Genomic DNA, 22,026 nt, shown 5'->3' with positions numbered 1-22,026 from the left:
TATATAAAAATAAATAGAGCAACGCAATAGCGACGAATAGAAAAAAAGCAATGGCTGAATAAACTTCCGTTGAAAGTGGAAGCAATGCTTTTCCTTTTATATTGACTTTCATATAAAGGTTTTTTGTTACCTAAATAGTACCATTAAAATTCTTATTTAAATATTATTTTGTTTATTTTTATAAAAAAATGCAAATAATGCTTAAAAAGATAAATATATTAATTAAGTAAGTTCCTCAATTGTACATTCAGTAAACTGTTATGGCGTTTGTGTTCTGATACACAACGCATATAGTGTCTTGTCTGTAAAATTTAAAGATATATCGGCGTTTAGACGTATTGTGAATTGCGGAAAAGTTGTAAAATGGGTATTTATTCATTTTAATAATAAATTTATACATCGGGAGTGTTAATATTTAAGGTTATGTTTCTGTATTATATAGATAGTTTAGGTGTGTTTCAGTGAATCGAAAGATCCAGTAGGCGTTTTTCTCCAGGCCAGTGTCCATAAAAGTGATGTCTGAATGAATTTCTCACGCTTTTTAGACATTCAGTCATGGTGGGAAGTACCCAGCATAGCATACTTTTGTTCCTTATTCAGGACAGCTTTCAATCTTCTGGATTTTGACATCGAAGTAAGTATTAATTTTTTTTTTATACAGATAGGGTTTTGTATAAAAGATAACGTCTTTAACGCAGAAATTGTTTATTTAGGAATTAGAAGAGGCTCTTCTGACAGATGGCACAGAAGAAACGGGTAGTTCTCTTTTGACCGAACTGATAGTGCGCCTCTTGAACGGTTGCTTAGGCAACAATGACATCTCTGCTTTTAATTATCAGGTATAAAATGTTTATTTATAATCAAATCTTAGGTCAGCTTCTTTGTCTTATCACTAAACTTATTTTTCAGATGTATTTGAGGCGTTTGTTTAGGAGAAAATGTCAAGAGCATGGAAGATACAACCCATTCAATACTGATATTGATTTTCAATTTTTACCCCTGAGGACAAAAGTTGAGATATTGTATGCGTTATGTGATTTTCGGTTAGATGCTGAAGACGTATTTGACCTGTTCAAGAACTTAGAAGCTGAAAGTCTACGCGTAGAGCCACTAGGGTAAGTTATTGCTTATATTCTTCCTAAAACCTAGAATATAGTGATACACATTTTCTCTAGGTGTTTTTACCAAACCTAAAGCTATTTATAGAACATTGTTGGAAGTATTGATTTTATAGTTGTCATGTGCACTGAACAAAGATGAAAATTTTCATCTCTTATTGAAAATTTAAAACAAATACTGACTTAAACCATGAATCAGATTTAATTTAAAATTGTTATTAATATGATTTGAAAATACTACTTTTTTTCATCATAAGTTACTTTTCATTATGTGATCAGCATTGTACAAAAAGAAATATAGTAAGTTCAAATATATTTATATAGGATAAGATAGATAATATGGTCATACAACATTTTAAACTAAGGTTTTGTTGTATCATGGTTGTTATTATTTATTTTTACATACAATTGAATAGATGCTAAGTTTTTTTTTTGAGATTTTAATTTATTTTTAAAATTTTTTTTTTTAGATTAAAATTTTTTTTCATCAGTGTATTTGATATGGAACATATAGATGTATGGGAATATACCAAACATAGATCAATATTCTAATGTTATCTAAAAGAATTTTATAACTTAATGTTTTTATAATAGAGACTTGACTCTGTGATGAGATCCTCAAATTTGAAACCGTCAACATACAAGGTATTCCACTATTAAATAACAATGTGTTGTTGTGTTCTGGCTTGTAGGGTAAAAGAGCCAGTGTAATAAGAAGCTCAATAGACATAACAACTTACATTTCTCAGGTGGCAGTGCATTATAAATGTAAAGCATGCTGAATATATCTGACATTGTTAATATTTTAGGTCGGGATAATAATTACAATTTGATAGTTATTCTAACAGAAAATCTTAGGCGTTTGATTTATTTCAAGATTTATAGTTAGTAAGTTTTGTTATGAATAATTATTTATCTTTTTTTGCAGATGGGATGACAATGATTCTGCTTACTGGTACTTTTATGGCACAAGATTGTATAGGGAGGACATAATAAAAAAACCAAGGGCCAAAAATAGGAGAAGGAAAAGGGAGAGTAGAAAGAGAGGCTGGTTTTATGGAGATGATTGGCTTGACGACGAAGATACTGATCGTGTTTGGCAAGTGGTGTGTTTTACGGAGGCAGATTGGAGCCACCTGACAGAGAAGTTCAATGATGCTACCAGCAAGGTTGAAAAGGAACTTCATAGATCTCTCTCACAAAATTTTCTGCCAGAAATACCAAGGCTGTTTGAAGAAAAAGAACGTTTACAAAGGAAAAGGTGAGTTATTATTTTTATATTAGGAAGGCGGACTATCTGCAAACTAGTTGATAGTAAGTGGTCATCACCACCCAATTTATTGACGCTGTAGAAGTATTAAGTAGATGTTTTGTTCGTAATTATACTAGCCTACTCACCATATATATACATACTTATAAGTGTTTCAATACACTGCAATACAAAGCTTTACTGTTAGGCAATAGTGAGTTATGGCTGGTCGGTACGAACCCAAAATACCAATGCTGGCTAATTTTAAAATAAAAAGAATCATTGTTACTTTTGTAGTATGGCTAAGTGGTTGGCTGTGCATACTTATTTTATTGCAAAGCTATTTCTGTTTTATTTGAATGATTTGAATTGCTGTTATTACAAAAATTGTGTTCCTTTTTAAAACATGTTCAAAGATGCCAAGCTGATTATAAAGAATTTTATGAATACATTGTATTACAATTGACATACAGATCTTTTGTATTCAATTGCATAAGCTGTATTTCAAACTCAGTACTGTGTATTTAAAGAAGATATACCTGAAGTAAAATATATCATGGCTTGAACAATAAGTCACCAGTAGAGTTGATTATTCATATATTTTTCGAAATAATATTGGGGGATCAGAAGAAACTTGTGATATTAACAGATTTTGCGTGTGGTCTATATTAACTAAAAATGCGTTTGATTGCTCTTATCTTGTAATACATCCTTTACTTATAAGACGCTAAAATTTTGACTTTGCGAATTTTAAAATTGTTTTACTGATATAAAAAAAAAGTTATTTCGATTTAAGTAATCATCTTGTGTTTTTATTATTTTATTTTTTGATAATAGTTGACTTGGATTATTTAATTATCACAGTTTTGACAAGCATTTGCAAGTGAATGTAAACTTTTTATGTCGTGACATATACGCGAAGGCGATATTATTAACCAAATACAAAAGAAAGAAGATGGCCAATTAAAATAGTGAATTATTTCGATCAAAATACTGAAAAATCGTTGCTTTGGGCATTTTAAAAACATGTTTTCTGATAAATAGTTAATTTTTTGTGTAATTTTAATACAGCACATTTATTATTGCTTTGGGCTTCGCGCCATATAACTTGTAAAAGCAAGTTACAGTTGTACATAATTCCAACTAATATTTTAAATGCGAAAGTCACTTTTTTGTCACGATTTCGCGTCTTGTCTCGTATAATCATGCTATATCTGTACGCGTTGGCCTATTTTTTTTTCATAATGAAAGAACAAAGATAGTAATTCCAATAAATATTAAAGGTTACTAGAACTGGCACCGCGTCGTACATCGAGCCGTGTGCTGCAAAAAATCAAGCAGAAGGAAGAAGAAGAAACAAAACAGAGTGCTGATGAATCTAAGGACGAAGACAGCAAGGAAACACCCAACGTCGCTCGTGAAAACCGAGCTAGGCGACGCGAACAGCTAAGGTATTTATAATTTATAATAAATAAAACAAACACTATACTTATATTCAAAACATCATATTTGAAACATTAACTCTATCTTGGGTGAAAGTTATTGAAAAAATTATTAAATTTATATTCATTTACTAATGGTTGTCAAATAACGAACTTTATACCAAAATATCAGTTATAATAAAAAACGAACAAAAGGAAATGGGCAGGATTGATTCGTTTCATTTAATATTATTTTGCTTGAATCTGATAAGCTTGGAGTTTTTTTTGTAAAATAGGTACGCGGACTAACAAATGGGCCAACTGAAGGTAAGTGGTCACCACCGCCCAATTGAAATGTCATTAGTTATTAATATTTTAACCCAATATTAAATTTCGTCTTTATCTTACAACGTATTTAGATACTGTAATAAACTTAACAAGTTCATAATATTTGGTTGTGTTCAGAATTTCTAGAAAGTTCGATGAGTTTTTCGACAGTTACATTAGATCGTCATCCTTTAAAAGCGTCATTCAATTCAATTAATGCATTTCTTTACAACGTAGAGAAGAATTAAATACTTTAGTTGAAAAAATATTTATTATATTTCGTTGTTGTAAGAGAATTGTGGAAAATTTTAAGTTTCGACATCAATTTTTAAGAGTTTATACAGTCAATTATCAAATCATCTTTTCCTTAAAGGTCAAGAAAATCTTTAAGTAGATAACAATAACGATATGCAATCAGGCGCTCGCATCGCTTCGAGTTGTAGTTGTAGTTGCATTGTTGAACTATTAAGTCGTAGAAGCTCGGTCTAAGACATTGATAACATCTATACACTTATTTTTCTATGCAAATTTTAGTAAATTATAAGTTTAGAGATCGACGCGAATGCGTAGTATAGTCCATACTATATTTTTCTTCATATACTTATAAACAGTGGCGTAGCTATAAGGGTCCCGAACCCGTGTAAGCAAAAATTTGTAAAATGTATCACGATGTTTCACAATAATAATTTAAACATTGACAATATTGCAAATGGAGAAGAAAAAACAATTGAACCTTTATTCAACAGAAAAGTGGACTTTGGTTTCTTTGTGAAAAGTTTTACCTTTCATTAGGGCTTAGCCGCAGTTAGGAAGAAAGGCCCCTTACCAAATTTTGATACGGCCCATCAAGAGCAAGCTGCGTATAGGACACCCTTGATTTGTATTTTTTATCTTAAATACATTCGCATAGCTGTTAAAGGCATAATAATACTATTGTTTCTTTTGACTATGCTAAAGGACTCGCTCTGTCGACCCTACATTCAGCTTCAGTAGGCGTTATTTTCGAATTTACACAAAACCTAAACACCTAAATAAGTTAGATAGTTTTTGAGTTTATCGCCTTCAAACAGACATATAGACAGACACGGCGAGGGACAGATTCACTTTTTTTTATAATACGTGTGCTTTTATAATGCCCTTTAACTTTCTAAAACAATAATAGCTTAATTTGTCGTAAAATGTTCACCTGAAATGTCTCATCTATGTTCTTCAACACATAATCTTGGGATTGGTTATATATGTCGTTTATAATATTACATATGAAATAGGTTAAGGAATAACAAAACCTAGGAGGTTTTCCTCCGAGGAGCGAGGAGTAAAAATGCAAACTTAATAAAATTTTAGTTTTTATCATAATTTTTTTGACCTTATATTATTCATGTAGATAATAATGACGCATAATTCACTGTAAAATAAAAACATCATCATATAGCCAATCCCAGTTAAAATAAAATAAAATTTGTACCCAGTAATGGCTAGTGGCTGTCACTGTGTACAAAACAAATATTGCTAGTTTAAAACGGGATGAATATTCCCATTTTTTTTTCAAATCGCTACACTGCACCTGTGCAAGGTAGCTTACAATAATAGTGTAAGTAGTAATAGAGGGGCGCGTCTTCGTGGCTTGAACTAATTTGTCGAGATTTATCTGAGTATATACAATAAATGCAAATTTTCTATAAAACCATAACTTGATCTATTAAAAGAATAACTTTAAGTTTGTTAACTAAACTTAGTTATTTAAATGTCTTTTTCTTATAAACGTCAATGTCAAATTCAATTAGTGTAATCATTCAGTGTGTTAGTGTAAGTATCCGAACGGTAATGTTTCATTATAAGTTGCTATATATCCAGAGATTTTTAATTAATAAAGAATCCGCTAAAAGCAGCAAAGAAAATGTGGTCAAATTATTTTTAATTAGTTTTAAACGTCTCCTTTACAATAGTTTGGTGAATTTGTGAAAAAAGTTATTCAGAAAGCATAAACAAAAGAAAAATATCCTGTTTTTGATTAATGATTGTATCTAATAACAATTGTGGATGTACGAAGGGTGATCCAAAAGTAATGATAATAAATACAAAACACAATGTTGATGTTTAAAAAAATTAATTATTTTTCTATAGTCTCCTTATAAGTCAATACATTACGACATCATTTACTCATCATTTTACTCTTTTCTAAACCTAAAATTAGAAAAAATATCTTACTATTGATCTTGAACGAGTTAACAGCGATCATCACTTCGCCATTGTCTTTAAATTTCTTGTTTCGGAGGTGTTACTAGAATGTCTTATCAGCCCAAATTCCAATAAGCAAATACATGTTCTTATGCTCATAATTTAAGATACTAAAAAATATGTTTTTATATTGAGATCAGAAACTAGACAAAGTAGTTTTGGCTTATCAATTAGTTTATAATAGATAAGGTCTTATAGGTTGGTTAGTAAGTATTAGTGAAATTTAATCACACCAAACTCAATATATAACGCATATGTCTGATTCATCGATGTCCGGACTTAATGATTGGACCGAAAAAGAAATGAAATTATGTCATCATATTCATATACAGAAATAAATAACCACCGAAAAATATACCGGCTTAAAAATGTTTGCATAGAAAATCTTTATACATGTTCATAATTTGCTTAAAACCAAATTTTTTTTTTCTTTTATTTTTTTTTGAATCTGCAATCAACCCCTTAGGTTTTAATCAGATTTGTTAAGTAAGCTTTTCTCAATTTTGAGAGTGCACATCCAATGATGTGTCATCTCTTACTTTATTCACTTCTAAGAGTGATCAGATCGAAGCCAGTCGCCTTCTCTTTAATCGAAATGTGCATTTGTTTGTATTTAAAAGGTTCGTAGCCAGTTGATTGATATGTCCTTCGACTCTTTGCTTATAGGCCAAAGAAGACTTTTCTATTTCTTCTTTAACTGTAGGTATTTGCAGATACTTATGTACTTCCTTGTTCAGTATGAACCATGGTGCATTGCTTGAGACCTTTAGCACTTTGTTCTGGTAGCGCTGGAGGATTTCTATATTTGAGTGACTTGCAGATCCCCAGAGTTCTATGCCGTACGTCCAGACTGGTTTTATAATACATTTGTATATAATAAGTTTATTTTCGAGACTCAGTGTTGATTTCCTACCTTGTAGCCAGTACATATTTTTGTACTTTTTGTTTGATTGTTCGTTTTTTGCTTTTATGTGATCTCGCCAGGTAAGTTTTCTGTCTAGATGCATACCTAGGTATTTAACAGGCGTATGTTTTGGCAAAATGTTTCCATCGAGTCTCACAGGTGGACAGTCTCCTCTTTTTAAAGTGAACGTTATGTGAACTGATTTTGCTGGGCTGGCTCGGATTCTCCACTTTTTTAGCCATGCTTCTATTTTGTCCAGGTGTTCTTGCAGTTTTGAAGAGGCTATGTTCAGGTCTTTATTACAGGAGAGAACTGCAGTGTCATCTGCATAGGTTGCGGTCATCGATTCTTCAGAGGTAGGTAGATCGGCGGTATAGATCGTATATAGAATGGGACCCAAGACGGATCCCTGAGGCACTCCTGATTCTATTTGGTGGATAGATGAGAAAGAACCCTCGCATTTAACCTGGAACATTCTGTTTTGTAGGTAAGACTTTATAAGTGTATACGCACTATTTGGCAGGTGTAACTTTAACTTACAGAGGAGGCCCTTGTGCCACACGCGATCAAAGGCCTGTTGTATGTCAAGGAACACAGCTGAGCAGTATTCTTTTCTCTCCATCGCTTGCCGTATTGTATGTGCTACTCGGTGTATTTGTTCTGTCGTTCCATGGTGTGCATGAAAACCGAATTGGTGGTCTGGTATCACTTTTTGCTCCTTTAATACTGGAAGAAGACGTCTTAAGACCACTTTCTCGAAAACTTTTGAAAGTATGGGGAGAAGACTTATTGGCCTATATGATGTGACTTCTGTAGGAGGCTTACCCGGTTTGGCAACCATATTTATGATGGACACTTTCCATAGCTTTGGGAAATATTGTAATCTCAATATTGCGTTGAAGAGGATTGACAGCAGGACGATGCCTTTTCTTGGTAATTGTTGAAGAACTTCTGCTGTTATTAAATCAAATCCTGGTGCCTTTCGTTGTTTTAAATTTTTGATAGTTTTTCTGACTTTTGTCGGTGTAACTGGAGTCAACGGTAGAGACATCTGTTGGTGACTGTTCAAGATTTTATGAATTTCTTCTTCTGAGTGCGCAATGTCAGGTTCGTTAGGTTTCATCTTTGAGAAAGTTGGCAAATAATTCGGCTTTGTCTTGGGGTTTTCGTGACCAGTTGCCGTTAGTTTGTCTTAGCGGGGGAAAGTGTTCCTTTGGCCTTTTCAATGATTTTGTCATTTTCCAGAGTGAGTAGTCATCTGCTTTATACGGAGACAGGGTCTTTAGTTTGTCTTGCAAAGTACTATTTTCATTTTCGCTAAGCATATCTGTTAGGTCTTTTTGTGCTTTGTTGAGTGCCTTTTTAACTTGTCTATTTTTACTGGTATCCCATTGACGTCTTAGCCTTCTCTTCATAACTATCAACTCCCTTATCTTCAGGGGGATATTCTGACTTTGTGTTTTGGATTCTACGTAAGGGGTTGATAGCCACGCTGATATGATTGTAGAGTGTTTCGCGTGGTTCTTTCCAGATGACTGTGGAGCTTAATGTAACAATTACAGGTGTGTGGTCTGAGGAGCCATCTAGACATGATTCCACATCTGTGTAGAGTCCAAACATCCCCTTGAAAACAAAAAAGTCAATGAGGCCCGGAGTTTTCATGGAGTCCGATGGCCAATAAGTTGGTTCTCTTGTTGATATTACATTCAGGGTATTGCTGTCTATTGCCTTTTTCAGTTCTCGGCCTCTTGTCGTCGTTAGTCGGGAACCCCAATATGTGTTTTTGGAGTTCCAGTCTCCTCCTGCAATGTATTTACCACCGAGTGTATGAAAAAAGTCACTAAACATATGTTCGTCTATACGATGTTTTGGGGGACAGTACACTGAGGCCACATTGAGTGATCCCTGCCAGTCATCTATTGATATGATGGCGGCCTGTATGTGTACATATCTATAGCTTGGTAAAATGTGGTGTCTTATATTTTCTTTGACTATCACAGCGGCTCCAGCATGTGACGTCCCGTCTGGATGATTAGCGTAATATATACTATATCCTTTAATTTTAATTATTCTATGGTCAATCATATGTATTTCAGAGATTAACAGAATATCTATTTTGTTGTGATTTATGAATAGCTCGACTTCTTGCTTATTCGGGGATAAGCCATTCATATTCCATGCGGCAATCCGCAGGAATTTCATTTTTTTTGCTGGGCTATAAGCGTCGTTAGGAGACCCATCAGGGTACCTATTTGTTGTATGAGGATGTCTATTTTCTCAGATTGTTTTATTATAATTTGTTCTAGTGAACTTGTTGATTGATATTGTGTATTCTCTGTTTTTCTATTCCAGTAGTCTTTGTTTGCGGTGTTGATTATGTTATCATTTGTATACCCATTGTCTCTTTCCTGGTTGTTGGTAGATTGCTGTCTAGTGTAGCTACGGGGTTTTAGTGGAGGGAAATCGCTTATTTTAGGTGGTGGTGTAAATTTATTTGTGGGCTTATTATCTGGTGGGGTTTTCCTGTATATTACATGTGCCATTTTTCGGGCACGAATCTCCTTGTATACTTGACAGCCTTTGTAATTAGCTGGATGATCGCCCTGACAAAGAGTACAGGTGGCTGGCGTTGTCTTATCCTTTTTGGGGCAGTCCGTAGTTTTATATCCCTTTGCACATTTGACACACCTGTATGGGCGCATACAGTTGTTTTTGGTGTGCCCATATTGTTGGCACCTGGTGCATTGAGGAATTTCAGTAGATTTCCTTGGGTCTTCAATCTTTACTCTCGTGTAGTTTATGTATTCTATATTTTTTATTTCTATGTTATTGGGACTAGGTTCTATGTTTGCAAAGAACATGTTTAGAGGCTTTTTGTTTTTTCTGGATATTGCGTAGACTATTTCACCTCGTACCTTGTTCCCTGTTTTTTCAATTGTATTATGGCCGATTTACGAGTGGTTTGATGTAAATTTTTAATTACAATTCGGTAACATTTGTTTTGCTTCGGGGTGAAAGTGTGGCCGATTAGACCATTAGTACGGATGAGTTCTATTAGATCTTTGTATGTTTCGGTTGATTGTGTCATCACTCTTAGCTGGTCTCTATTTATGATTTTATAGAAGTATTTGCTACTAGGTATAGTCTTATTTAATAAGTCTGTTAATTTAGATAGGTCTTCTATTCCATACAATATAATAGGTGGTGGTTTGCTAGTTTTTTTGGGATAAGTGGGTGTATCTTCCGTTGACTCCTCAGTTGGATCGACAGGTAATTCACTGTATCTGTTAGAACTGTTGACTCCTATTTTTGTTCTTTGATCTGGTCGATCTGGTTTTTGAGTGTGTGGCGGGCTATTAGATAATATTTTCCTTTTGAGGTGACGGTCTGTGGGTATTCTTTGCCAGGGGGGAGGGCAAACGTTGCTGGAGTCGTCAGCTGTAGTATTTTTGGCTGGAGACGCAATAAGCAAATTCTTTGAGTCACTAGTGCTGATATTTCCCATTGATGACGATCTCGGTCTTGTGATGAATAGGCTTGGATGGAATGCCTGCTGTGTGAGTTTTTTATTCGTGCTGCTGCCAGTAGCATTAACTGTCACGGGGGCCTGGTCGCCCACTCCCGCGCAGTCTTCGGTAGCATATTTCACACTCGCAGGCCCGGGTACCTGCGAGCGCCGAATGTTAGCCGGGTCGCATGACAAATCAAAATTCTTATCACTCATATTTCCATTGTTTTAAGAGGTGGGACATACTCATGACGCTTTCCCAAGGCGACATGGCCACAATATTAGAAGGTTTAAAATATGCTATGAGGTTTAATGGGTAATTTAATCTTCCTTGGCCTGTGGTACACCAGTGGACAGGTTAATTAACCGCCGCCTGTTGCTCGGCGTTGTTGCTCATTTGGCACCACCCAGGGGGCACGTGTAGCGTGGGCCTAGGAGAAGGTGATAAATCCTACGGACGCGAGCAACATTGCCCCCCTAATTAAAAATTAATAAAATTAAAAAAATTAAAACCAAATTAAATTTTAAAATACATAACGTTCATATTCTCATTCAACTAAGCCACTTCCCAAATAATTGATATAGACTGGTGAAATTTCTATAACGAAAACATACTCCGTGTAACTTAAAACTTGATATAAATATTCAATTCAAAATTTCTATACATTATATAACCAGATATATGTAAACACCTAGAATTTCAAAATTTATAATGATAATGATATTTAAGACAGTAGTCAATAGGAGTTTATATGATGAGCATAATATATTATTGGACATGCGGTTATATCTGTATAGACGTTGTTTTGTTGTGAGGAAAGATTGTTTAAAATCTTTTTAAAGTTTTTGTACTAAAAGTAATTATAAGGTAAGGTCATAAAAATAAGAAGTCTTATTGTATGAGATATAAGTAATATCAATATAAACAAGCCAGATGGAACTGTAATGTTAAAATAATAGAAAAAACATTAAAATTATATTAATGTTCAGGATGTTTAAAATAATATAAAATATTTTGATAATTATTGAATTTTTTTTTTTTTTTTTGTAGAATAGGAAGGCTGACGAGCATATGGGCCACCCGATGGTAAGCGGTTACCAACACCCATAGATATTGGCATTGTAAGAAATTTTAACTATCGCTTACATGAACAATGCGCCACCAACCTTGGGAACTAAGATGTTCTTCAAACCGGAATACAGCAATACCAAGTACTGCTGTTTTGTGGTAGAATATCTAATGAGTGGGTGGTACCTACCCAGACGAGCTTGAACAAAGCTCTACCACCAGTAGTTTTGATTATTTATTACGGCTTATGTTATCTAGTAACCATTGCATTAGAGATTGAAAAAGTATTAATTTTTTATAAAAGAGAACTAGTTAACTGATGTTTCATCAAACATTTTGGACAAAATAAATACTTAAACCCAAATTTACTTATTTTTAGGACAAAATCTGAATCGTCAGATTCATCGGACAGTTCATCCAGTGACCAGGAAGAAATGCCTCAAAAGGTTACTAGACCATCCAGGTCCAGAGATAAGAAGTCAAAAAACTCATCAGCTACCAATAAAGGGGAACCACCACCAGAACCCGTGGTTAAAACCGGAAGGAAAACTAACAATTCGCTGGCAGCCGCTACTGGTCAAATAGTTATACCAGAAAATGACGAGCCAGTCAATAGCACTCGGCGAAAGCTCAAGACGTCACAAATGTAAGTTGTACCATGATTAATAAAAGAAATATCACTTTCTTTACATAAGAATTTAATTACACAATTATTAGTGCATACCGACAACCATTTAAAAATAATAATAATGATAGTTGCTACATCAATATAATAAATAAAAAGTAATGAAATATTTACACATTAATAGCCATACTTGCATTGGTCTGGTGCAACTATTAATTACTATGTGCAGACTTTAAACAAGATAAAAAAATATTTATATATTAATAGAAATAATTCTATATTTCATTAGATAGCTAGCACACTTTTGGTGGATTGATAGAGATAATAATGTCAATGAAAGCTTTAAAATATTTCTTTGTTTTCATATTAATGATTTAATGTAATAAATAATTGAACTAATAAAGAAACTAAAAATAAAAACTTAGTCCAATCTCATATGTTTTTAAATGTACATGACATGTTAAATATCTTCAAAATTAGAAACGTTTTGACTGATTATTTTGTCTTGTCAAAAGGAAAATGGGTTTTGGTCATAATTATTATTAATAATAATAGGGTCCTTAATAAGGCTATGCTTAAATATTTTTTTTACATTGGAAATATTACAAAACAATCAATTTCAGTTTCAGTCAAACCGAAGAAGATGTGCAAACCGATATGTACAAAGTGCTAGAACAGTTATCAGCACATGAAGATGCCTGGCCTTTCATGGACCCTGTTGAAGAAGAGTATGCTCCTAATTATTACGCAGTCATTCGGCGGCCAATGGATCTCCGCAAAATGGAGGAACGTCTAGATAGCGGATATTATTCAGACTTTTCCATGTTTAAAGCTGACTTTAAACTAATAGTAAACAACTGCCGATTATACAATGGGCAAGATAATGGTAAATGATAGTTCATAGAAAGATAATAAAATATTAGATACATATTAAATTATGAAATGCAATATTATATTCTTCGACGGGCTGGTTGGTAGATACTTGCCTTTCACGCCAAAGGTTGTGGGTTCGATTCCCACGCAGGACAGTCATTTGTGTGCATGAACATGACTGTTTGTCCTGAGTCTGGGTGTAATAATTTATATAAGTATGTATTTACAAAAGACAAGTATTATATGTAGTATATCAATTGTCTGGTTTCCATAGTACAAGGTCTACTTAGTTTGGGAACAGATGGCCGTGTGTGAATAATGTTCAAGGATATTATTATTACATTATTATTTCAGAGTATACAACTATGGTTGATAACTTGCAAGCCGCTTTCGATCGGCTCACGGAAAAATACATTCATCGGCTTTCTTCCTCTGATGAAGAAATAGCTGTTGAATACCAACTGCCTACTCCATCTAGGAAGCACAAATTAAAAACGAGCGAAACATCGCCTGTTCGTCAAAAACGAAAGAAACAAAAATCTCAATCTGAACCTGGTAGGTCTTATGATATTATTTAGATGTATATTTGTATAAAATATCCTCAAAGTTGCCAATCTCAAGAGAGTAGTCAACTGCGCAGGACAAATTATAGTGCACAAGTGTGAGCGCAAACACAGGTGCACTCTCTATTCTCTCACTCTCATAATCCGATAGGACGGTAATCCGACACGACCGGAAAGAGTTCAGGTGCAGAACCAAAGGCTTTACAAGTTTTCCGAGGCACAGAACTGTACACACTTCCGAGCTTCTATTATGAATTTTCAACAGAAAAACCCAATAATTTTTTATTGGGTCTGTGGCCTTACATCAAGCTATTAGACCAACGAGGCAGTCAAAATTTGTATAATGCATATAACAGTAACTGTTACTGTTGTTATAAAATCTATGTAATTGTTATTTTCCTAGCAAGGCCTAGAAGTAATTCTTAATTCAATAATTAATAAATCGAATCTACTGACAGCTTAAAAATACGCAAGAATATGAATTTATATTAAAAAGATTACCAAAATGGAAATCAAATTATATTATTTCCTAAAAATAAATTGTATTTTATAGTTCCAGATGAACCCACATCGAGTACGTCAGTAATCAAACAAGAAGAAGAACAAGTGACACCAAAAGAAGAAGAAGAATGTGAAGAACCTGAAAATAGTGAAAATACTGTTGAAGTAAACAAGGAATCTCACAAAAGCAAACATGACAAAGGAAAGAAAAAACGTAAAGGTCGTCGCAAACATTCCAAGAATCACAAAAAGAATTCTTCAAAGAGACACAGTAAAAAACAAAAGCATGGCAAAAACAAAGACAAAGAAGGGAAAAAATCGAAGCGGTCTAAAAAGAAGAATAAACATCATGATACTGAACAACCACCTGAAGAAATAAAAAGAAGTGCGTCCCAGGAGTCTTTAGAAAGTTCAAGTAGGAGTAGAAGTGCGAGTCCTCTGCCGTCCATACACACTCCATCGCCGTCTCCCACGGAACTCGATAAACCAGAGCCGAGCGATCAACTTACCGATCCAGACTTTCTAAAAGATAAATATGATAAAATTAAGGAAAGAAGACGACATGCAGCAAAAGATGCTTGGGAATCTCTTTTTGACTATAAGCAAAAAGTTGAAAAGCAAAAACAAACTTTAAACCTACCAGAGAAAGAAAAAAATCAGAAATTACGCGAAACAATCGAAAAGTTAAAAGCTAAAAACGAAAAGTATAAAGATTCTTCACTTTTTAATAGTCTTTTTGCTCCGGGAGGATCAAATAGTGCCAAGTACAAAGAAAGCACAAGTACAAATAGAGATGATGAAGATGAGTTTTCCGATGATACCATTGACAGTGTCAAAGAGAAACCGAGTAGTAAGAAAGTAAAAAAGAGTTCAGCCAAAAACGCTTCTGCCTCTGAGGCTTTAGAACAAGCTGTAAAAGATATAAGCAAATGGCTTGATGATGCTCCTAAAGGTTCGGCAGTCAGTTCACCTTGTGATAGTCCTGCTCAGACTATTTCTACAGAAGAACAAGATAACAGTAGAATGGACGATGAATCTTCTCAGGGAGAAAAGCCGATTCTCTTTCGGAAAGAACTATCTCGGAAACGACCATCATCACGCGAACCAAAAATTTTAAGGCGCAGAGAAATTCAAAGGACTATTGATAGACTACAACCAGGAAAAAGCAAGGGAAATTTACTTACTAATATGTTATGTAATAAAAATGGTGATAGGTCAGAAGATGCCATTCCACTTGGTCCGCTTAGTAGAGCTCGTGATATCACCAAACTAGATGAATGTAGTCCTAAGCTTAGCTTAGGTTCTGTTTTACCAGGTGTTCAATTTTCTCTTGGATATGACCACAATTTTAAAAATGGAGATATTAAAAATGACAAACTAAAAGATATAAAAAAAATAAAAGATACTACGAAAGACGTTAAAAAAATTGAAACCATTACCCATTATAAAATGGAAGAAAAAGTCGTTACTAAAAAAGACGCTGAAGTAGAAACAGATGATTTACCACTAATGCAACCAAGTCAAGAAAAAGCTACTCCAAACCTTAGTGCTTGGTTCAAAGCTTTTGGAGCTCCAAAAGCTACCACTACTTCTAGTAATACTAAAAAGAAGTCGGAAGAGACAGAAACCGAGGAAAAAACATTGGAGAATACTAATAATGATACTAAAACGACAAGTCCAAAGAATACAACCACTAAATATGACTCTCCCAATGATCTTAATTCTCCTATTCTTGATGGAGGCGATAGTCCACAACCAAGTGTGACTGCTACACCAAGACAGCGAAGAACCAGCACGGGAAGCTCAATTTCAGAAAGATCATCATTCAGTCAAGATTTAGATTCTCCTAGACATCAAATGTCTCATACTTCACCACTGTTACGTTCGCCAGCATCACCGAGAACAGATGATTTTCAAAAGATTACATATCCTATAATAAATGGTACTGTTCGTGCTGGGTTCTACCAAGACACTACTTCCGTTAAAAGTAGTCCTGAGAAAAGTTGCAGTCCAAGAGATGCACCTCAGTCTCCTTATTCACCATACTCTCAACACGTCTACGCTTCTAACAGTGCCGCAGGTTCATCCACGCCTAATTACTTTATTGATCACAATAAAAGCCCATTGCCAACATATGGCCAGAATGCTCCACCTTATTATGACACGTCTAAAGCACCCCAAGTCAGCAAACCTGCAAGAATACATGACGATTACACGGCACTAGGTCCTGATACTTTTCAACCGACTCATTATAACGGTCCATTTTCCCCAACTGCGCCGCCATATCCTCCCACACAGACTACTTATTCTCAACCTCAAGTTTCTCCACAACCAAGTGTTACATCTACACAAACATCAAGCACCGTACAGGTATTGCCTGATCCGAAGGCAACATTATTCCCGGTCAAAAAGCGAACATACAGTGAACCTGAAATCTCATCTTCAAGAAAGCCATCGGAAGAAAAAGAATTGACGCCATCTGCACCGGCGAAAATCGATTATCCAAAAACGGCGCATTCATCTACTTTACATTTGGTGCAAACTACTCCACCGACTTCAGTAGATGATATAGCTTTAGCATTAAGTGAAAAAAACGAAGTATTAAAATTGAATACAATACGTGATAAAAATAATACTCTTGATTACTCGGAGAGACGCACTGCGGAACCGAGAGAAAGCATGACTTATGAAAGTAATGAATTAATACGTGACTACAAAAAAGAACCCATTCATATTGATCTTACAAAACCTGATTCGATCAAAAAAGACAATATAGATATGATAAATATGGGTTATATGAACCTTGAGGATAGAAAAGCCAATGGGGATTTACATGGTGTTGAATTTGTTGAAAGAAGCCGAGAGCCAAAACCAAATGTCATTCCACAGCAAAAGGGATACGAAATCGAAGCTATTGCTATTAATCTTGGTATTAACAATCACCAATTACCTAAACCACTTTCTAAGCCAACTGTCACTTGTAATTTGACACCAGCTCACACACACGAAAGGCCTAACACTGAGATTAGCTCAAACCAAACCATACCCCTTGCACATCATAATCAATATGATAGCTTGCCTCCTAATCAACATATAAGCAATTTCTCATTAAATGACATTGAATTGGCAAATAAAAAACTTTATTCCTGTAATACCACCACTTCCGCAACTGCAATTGACTATGGAAATTGGAAGGTAAACCAAATGCGAAAACCGGAAATACAACCGTCAGATTATTCTGCTAATGGATATACACCTAGTAATGAAGAAAAGTTAAAAGCAGCTGATACGTCGAATTCAACTGCTATAAACTATAACAAAAATGTACAACATCAACAGTTTAATAATTACAATACTGTACCTAGAGCGAGCATCACACGAAGTCAAGACATTCAACCAAGCCACTCAGCTGAATTAAGGATACCTAATCCACGTGGCCTACTTAAGTGTGATCCCATAAGCGTGAATACTACCATTAGCGAGAGTGATCCACTTCCCAAAAATTTGGAAATGGTTGGTAAACCACAAAAACCAGAAAAACTCATTCAAAATCACACATTGGTATCATCTTTGTCGTATAAAACGCCATATAGTACGCATTCCGCACTTCCGATTGAAACCTTACGGAATTTACCGAATATCCCTCAAATGTTAGAGCGGTATTCGAACGATGAAAGGTATTTGTCTAGCTTTGCGAACAGTACCACATCTCTTTATCATGACAAATCTTTCCAAATGGCACAAATGTTTAACAAAAACATTAATCCAGAAGCACACCCAGTCAGTACTTCTACCAGTATATATTCTCAGCCATCAATTGCTGCAATGAGCAAAGATAATAATCTTTATAAAAGTCCGGTTAGCATCGCGAGCACTCAAATGGATATAAAAAAGAGTAAGCGAAAACGTACATCGGATGTGAAACAATCTTCGACATCCATTGGACAGCCCTACCATACATCTACTTGCAACAGCGATGTTTTGTCATCGGTCAAAACTAACATCATACCAGGAAATCCCTTTAACTTTGGAACTAGTCCTAACATAGCCCTCGGTGGAATGTACGGCGACAATGGCGGTTTCACAATAGAAGACTTTCGAAATAGTACGAATCAAATAATGGCCGCGAATTATATGGCTGCAGCAGTTGCTCATCAACAAAGAAGCAACGAAGCAAATGCAGAGAAACTAGTAAAACCAGCACATCAGAATTCAAACCACAGTGCAAGTCCATTTCCTTTTATAGGGCACTCACAAGTTCGAGCTGGATACCCTTATGTGGCAGCAGAGCAATCTTCACCGTTATACCAACAGTACTTGCAGCGCTACCAGGAAGAATTGCAGCGACAGACAGGAGCTCAAATTATGGGCCTTTACCCATCAGCCTATTCAACTCCACTTGGCGTACGACAACCGTATGATGCGATAAATCGACCTTCATGGCTTTAATATTATCTACCTCCTCATTATGATGTGAGGACCCAATTTTACAATCCTTATGGATATGACAATTATTATTAAAATAATTAATTTATGTTGTTCGTAGAATTAGCATCTTCGTGGAATATTTATCAATTATCATATTAATCAATGTTGTGCGAAATTATTGACAAGTTTAATGTTATTGTAATCCATGAATAAAATATTCATCTTGTCAAATCTACGATAATGTTTCTTAGCCTGTCGTGACAAAATACAAATTTGTGTTGACAATCTTTGTTACTTGTTAGAAAAAAAAATCTTTCTTTCGATGTGTCTATTTAAAAATAAATCAAATAATTGTCATGGCAACTACATATGTTGCATTTAAATGTTTACATTAAATATAGGACACTTATGTCTCTCTGTATATTTTTAACATATAAGATAGTAAAGGTATACTTGTAATAATTATATTTGTTCTTAAATGTCAAGTAGAGCAGGTCTTGCAATAACATTAATTATTTAATTATTTTTTAATTTTGATAAAGTACATTTTATGTCACTTCAAAGTTATATAGCTTTATTTTAATGAACATACTGCTTAATAAGGTCATAAGAAATTGTATTGTTATTCTATAATTTTAAATTTTATGTTAGGATTTCTTAAATGACATTGTTGTGTAAATAATTTGAGATTTTGTTTTAAATTAATGTTTTATTAGCATTAACTAAGTATTTCTGCTGAATAAAAATAATCTTAGATGTTTAGATGTATCTTTAATTAAATTAGGATTAAATGAAACATTATTATTCTAAGAAATATTGAAAACAACTCTTCATGTGTAAAAATGGAAATAAAAATTTTCAAAATAGGTTCTTACTTTTATTAACATTATTAAGTGCAAATATGACTACAATTCCGATTTCGGCCAAGGCGGCCAAATCTCAAGAGTAATTAGCCAACTGCGCAGGACATATTATAGTGCACAAACACAGGTGCACTCACTAATCGCTAACTTTCATAATTCGATGGGACGGCAGTCCGACTTGACCGGAAAGAGTTCAGGCATAGCACCAACGGCTTTACTGCTTTCCGAGGCACGGGAGTTTACACACTACCAACTTCCAGACTCCGGGCTGTTATTAATAATTTTTGACAGAAAAACCCACTAACTTTTTAACGGAACGTTATGCAGCATTAAAATCCTGAAGTTAATAGGATTTTTTCGAGTTTTTATCATTCATAACCTATAATTATTTATCATGGAATTGATTCCATCGCCAGCAAAGAAATTGGCTGGATTTTCGATAAAAAATATCGACTCGTCAATGTGAACAAATAAATCCGTATTTATTATTAAAAATAGGAGAAAGAATAAAGTAAAATAATATATTTATAGATTACGAAGCACTTTAGGTTATTATTAGACTACGGAGTCTAATTTAAGTAATTTTCTAATGACAAAATTATTTAACATTCTTCTTGAATGCATAATATGCATTCCGAATCACGATGTTAACGTAGAAATATATGTAGACACCATTAATAATTTAATTGAGTGAGTCAAGTTTTCACAAATAAATGTCTTAAAAAACGAAATGCTCAATTATCAGATATTATTAAACGTTTTTATTATAGAAGATCCTGAACCACTACTGATAACGGAAACAAAAACAAACAATGCAACAGTTTTTGAATGTAGTTGGAAAAACAAAAAAATATTATAATTATTAAAAAAATTATTTAATAAATATTAAAAAGTCAAATTTAAAAAAATCTTGTTTTAATTAAATCTTGAAAATAATTAATCCCCCAAAACAGGGAATGCAATTACTATAGCAATAGTAAATGCACCTATAACCAGCTATGTCTGTCTCAATCGCGGTTCGCGGTTCAATGACAATTTGACACATGCATACAAGGTTGCTATTTAACTCATTTTGCAATGATTGTCTCGATTTAAGTAATCTCTATTCCGCATCTTCCGCTAAACGCTTAATATGTTATTTACTATTTTGATACTAAACACCGTCGTATCGTAATAAATAATAATCAAATTCAAAATATACCTACTTTAGTCGACTATGCTCATCATACGATCTTATGAATTTTCATTTTACAAAATTAATTAAATTTAAAGTTATCGATTAAATTAAATTAATTACAGTTATCCGAGGCGGTGGAATGTAGGTTTTATCGAAAATAACCGGCAGAAAATTCAATAGTTACTTTTTTTCATCAATCGTGTGATAAAGCTATAAAATACAATTGTATTAATATTTGCACCGTGATTACAATAACGCAATTATTTATATTGTTCATTACCAACTTAAAAATAATTATCGATATCGACAGGGACACGATTTCATAAGTTTCACACCGTATGGAAAAAACGTTGCTTTTTTATTTAAAATTATACAAATTTTTATGAATAAATTGATATGTATTTATTAAATACATATGTATTTTTTATTTTATAATTTATGTCATATAACACTTCTTAAGAACTGTACTTTTGTTTTAGCTGGAATAAAACCATCTATTTGAAATTTTGTCTTCTTACGTGCGCATAGTAATTATGACAATTTTTTTTATAGTTGGCCTGATTAATTTTTTATAACTGCAGTCCTGACGTAATTGAAAATGCCCTTTTTTATTTTTACTTATATTTCTCAAAATCATAAAATCTGGCAGCCCTAACAATATGATATTCAAAAAGTAGAATTATCATGTACTAAAATAAAGAGTTTAAAATAAATATATAACAACTGATTAGATTTGAAAGAAATTCTTAACAATACTTCATTAACATTCTATTTAAGATAAAGTTACTATCCTTCAAATTTTTCTGTTAGCAAAATTAACATATTTTTTTAAGATCTGTCTTGAAAATTTATTGATTATTGGTATCTTCCACTCCATAAGATTAAATAAATAAATAGTGTGTAGCAAATGTGAGTAGCTTTATTTTATGTCTGGGATAAATGAATTTGTATGGAGGTTTTTTTGTGCTAACCCATATTATTAAAAATTACTTATCAATCTTCAATAAATTCGAAATATCTTAAAATCCCATAGATACATATTGATTATTTTTTTAAATTATATTTATATTGTCTCAGATGACTGAGATCAAATGTTTTTTACTAAAATTGTATTTTTTTATGAATGAAAAATTGAATATATTCATTATGCTTAAATAGGATT

The 22,026-nt window shown here is 33.6% G+C and overlaps 1 protein-coding gene across 2 annotated transcripts; it reads left to right on the top strand.

The window, feature by feature from the left end:
- Positions 1-268: 268 nt before the first annotated feature.
- LOC126780556 (uncharacterized) lies at positions 269-19,650 on the top strand. 2 transcript variants are annotated; one of them, XM_050505140.1, is made up of 10 exons: positions 269-367; positions 452-634; positions 714-839; positions 910-1,115; positions 2,047-2,379; positions 3,651-3,818; positions 12,214-12,480; positions 13,083-13,345; positions 13,687-13,887; positions 14,449-19,650. In XM_050505140.1, exons 2-10 carry the CDS (start codon positions 524-526, stop codon positions 18,843-18,845), a joined length of 6,072 nt encoding a protein of 2,023 aa, XP_050361097.1. In that variant the 5' UTR covers positions 269-367; positions 452-523; the 3' UTR covers positions 18,846-19,650. The 2 variants fall into 2 exon arrangements, with proteins under 2 accessions (XP_050361097.1, XP_050361098.1); XM_050505141.1 differs by having other exon boundaries at positions 447-634.
- The last annotated feature ends 2,376 nt before the right edge of the window (positions 19,651-22,026 follow it).

The sequence above is a fragment of the Nymphalis io genome, chromosome Z (assembly GCF_905147045.1).
Source record: "Nymphalis io chromosome Z, ilAglIoxx1.1, whole genome shotgun sequence".
In the NCBI taxonomy this organism is placed as follows: domain Eukaryota; kingdom Metazoa; phylum Arthropoda; class Insecta; order Lepidoptera; family Nymphalidae; genus Nymphalis; species Nymphalis io.
The sequence above is the reverse complement of the archived record's forward strand: the minus strand, read 5'-3'. Positions and strand labels throughout refer to the sequence as shown.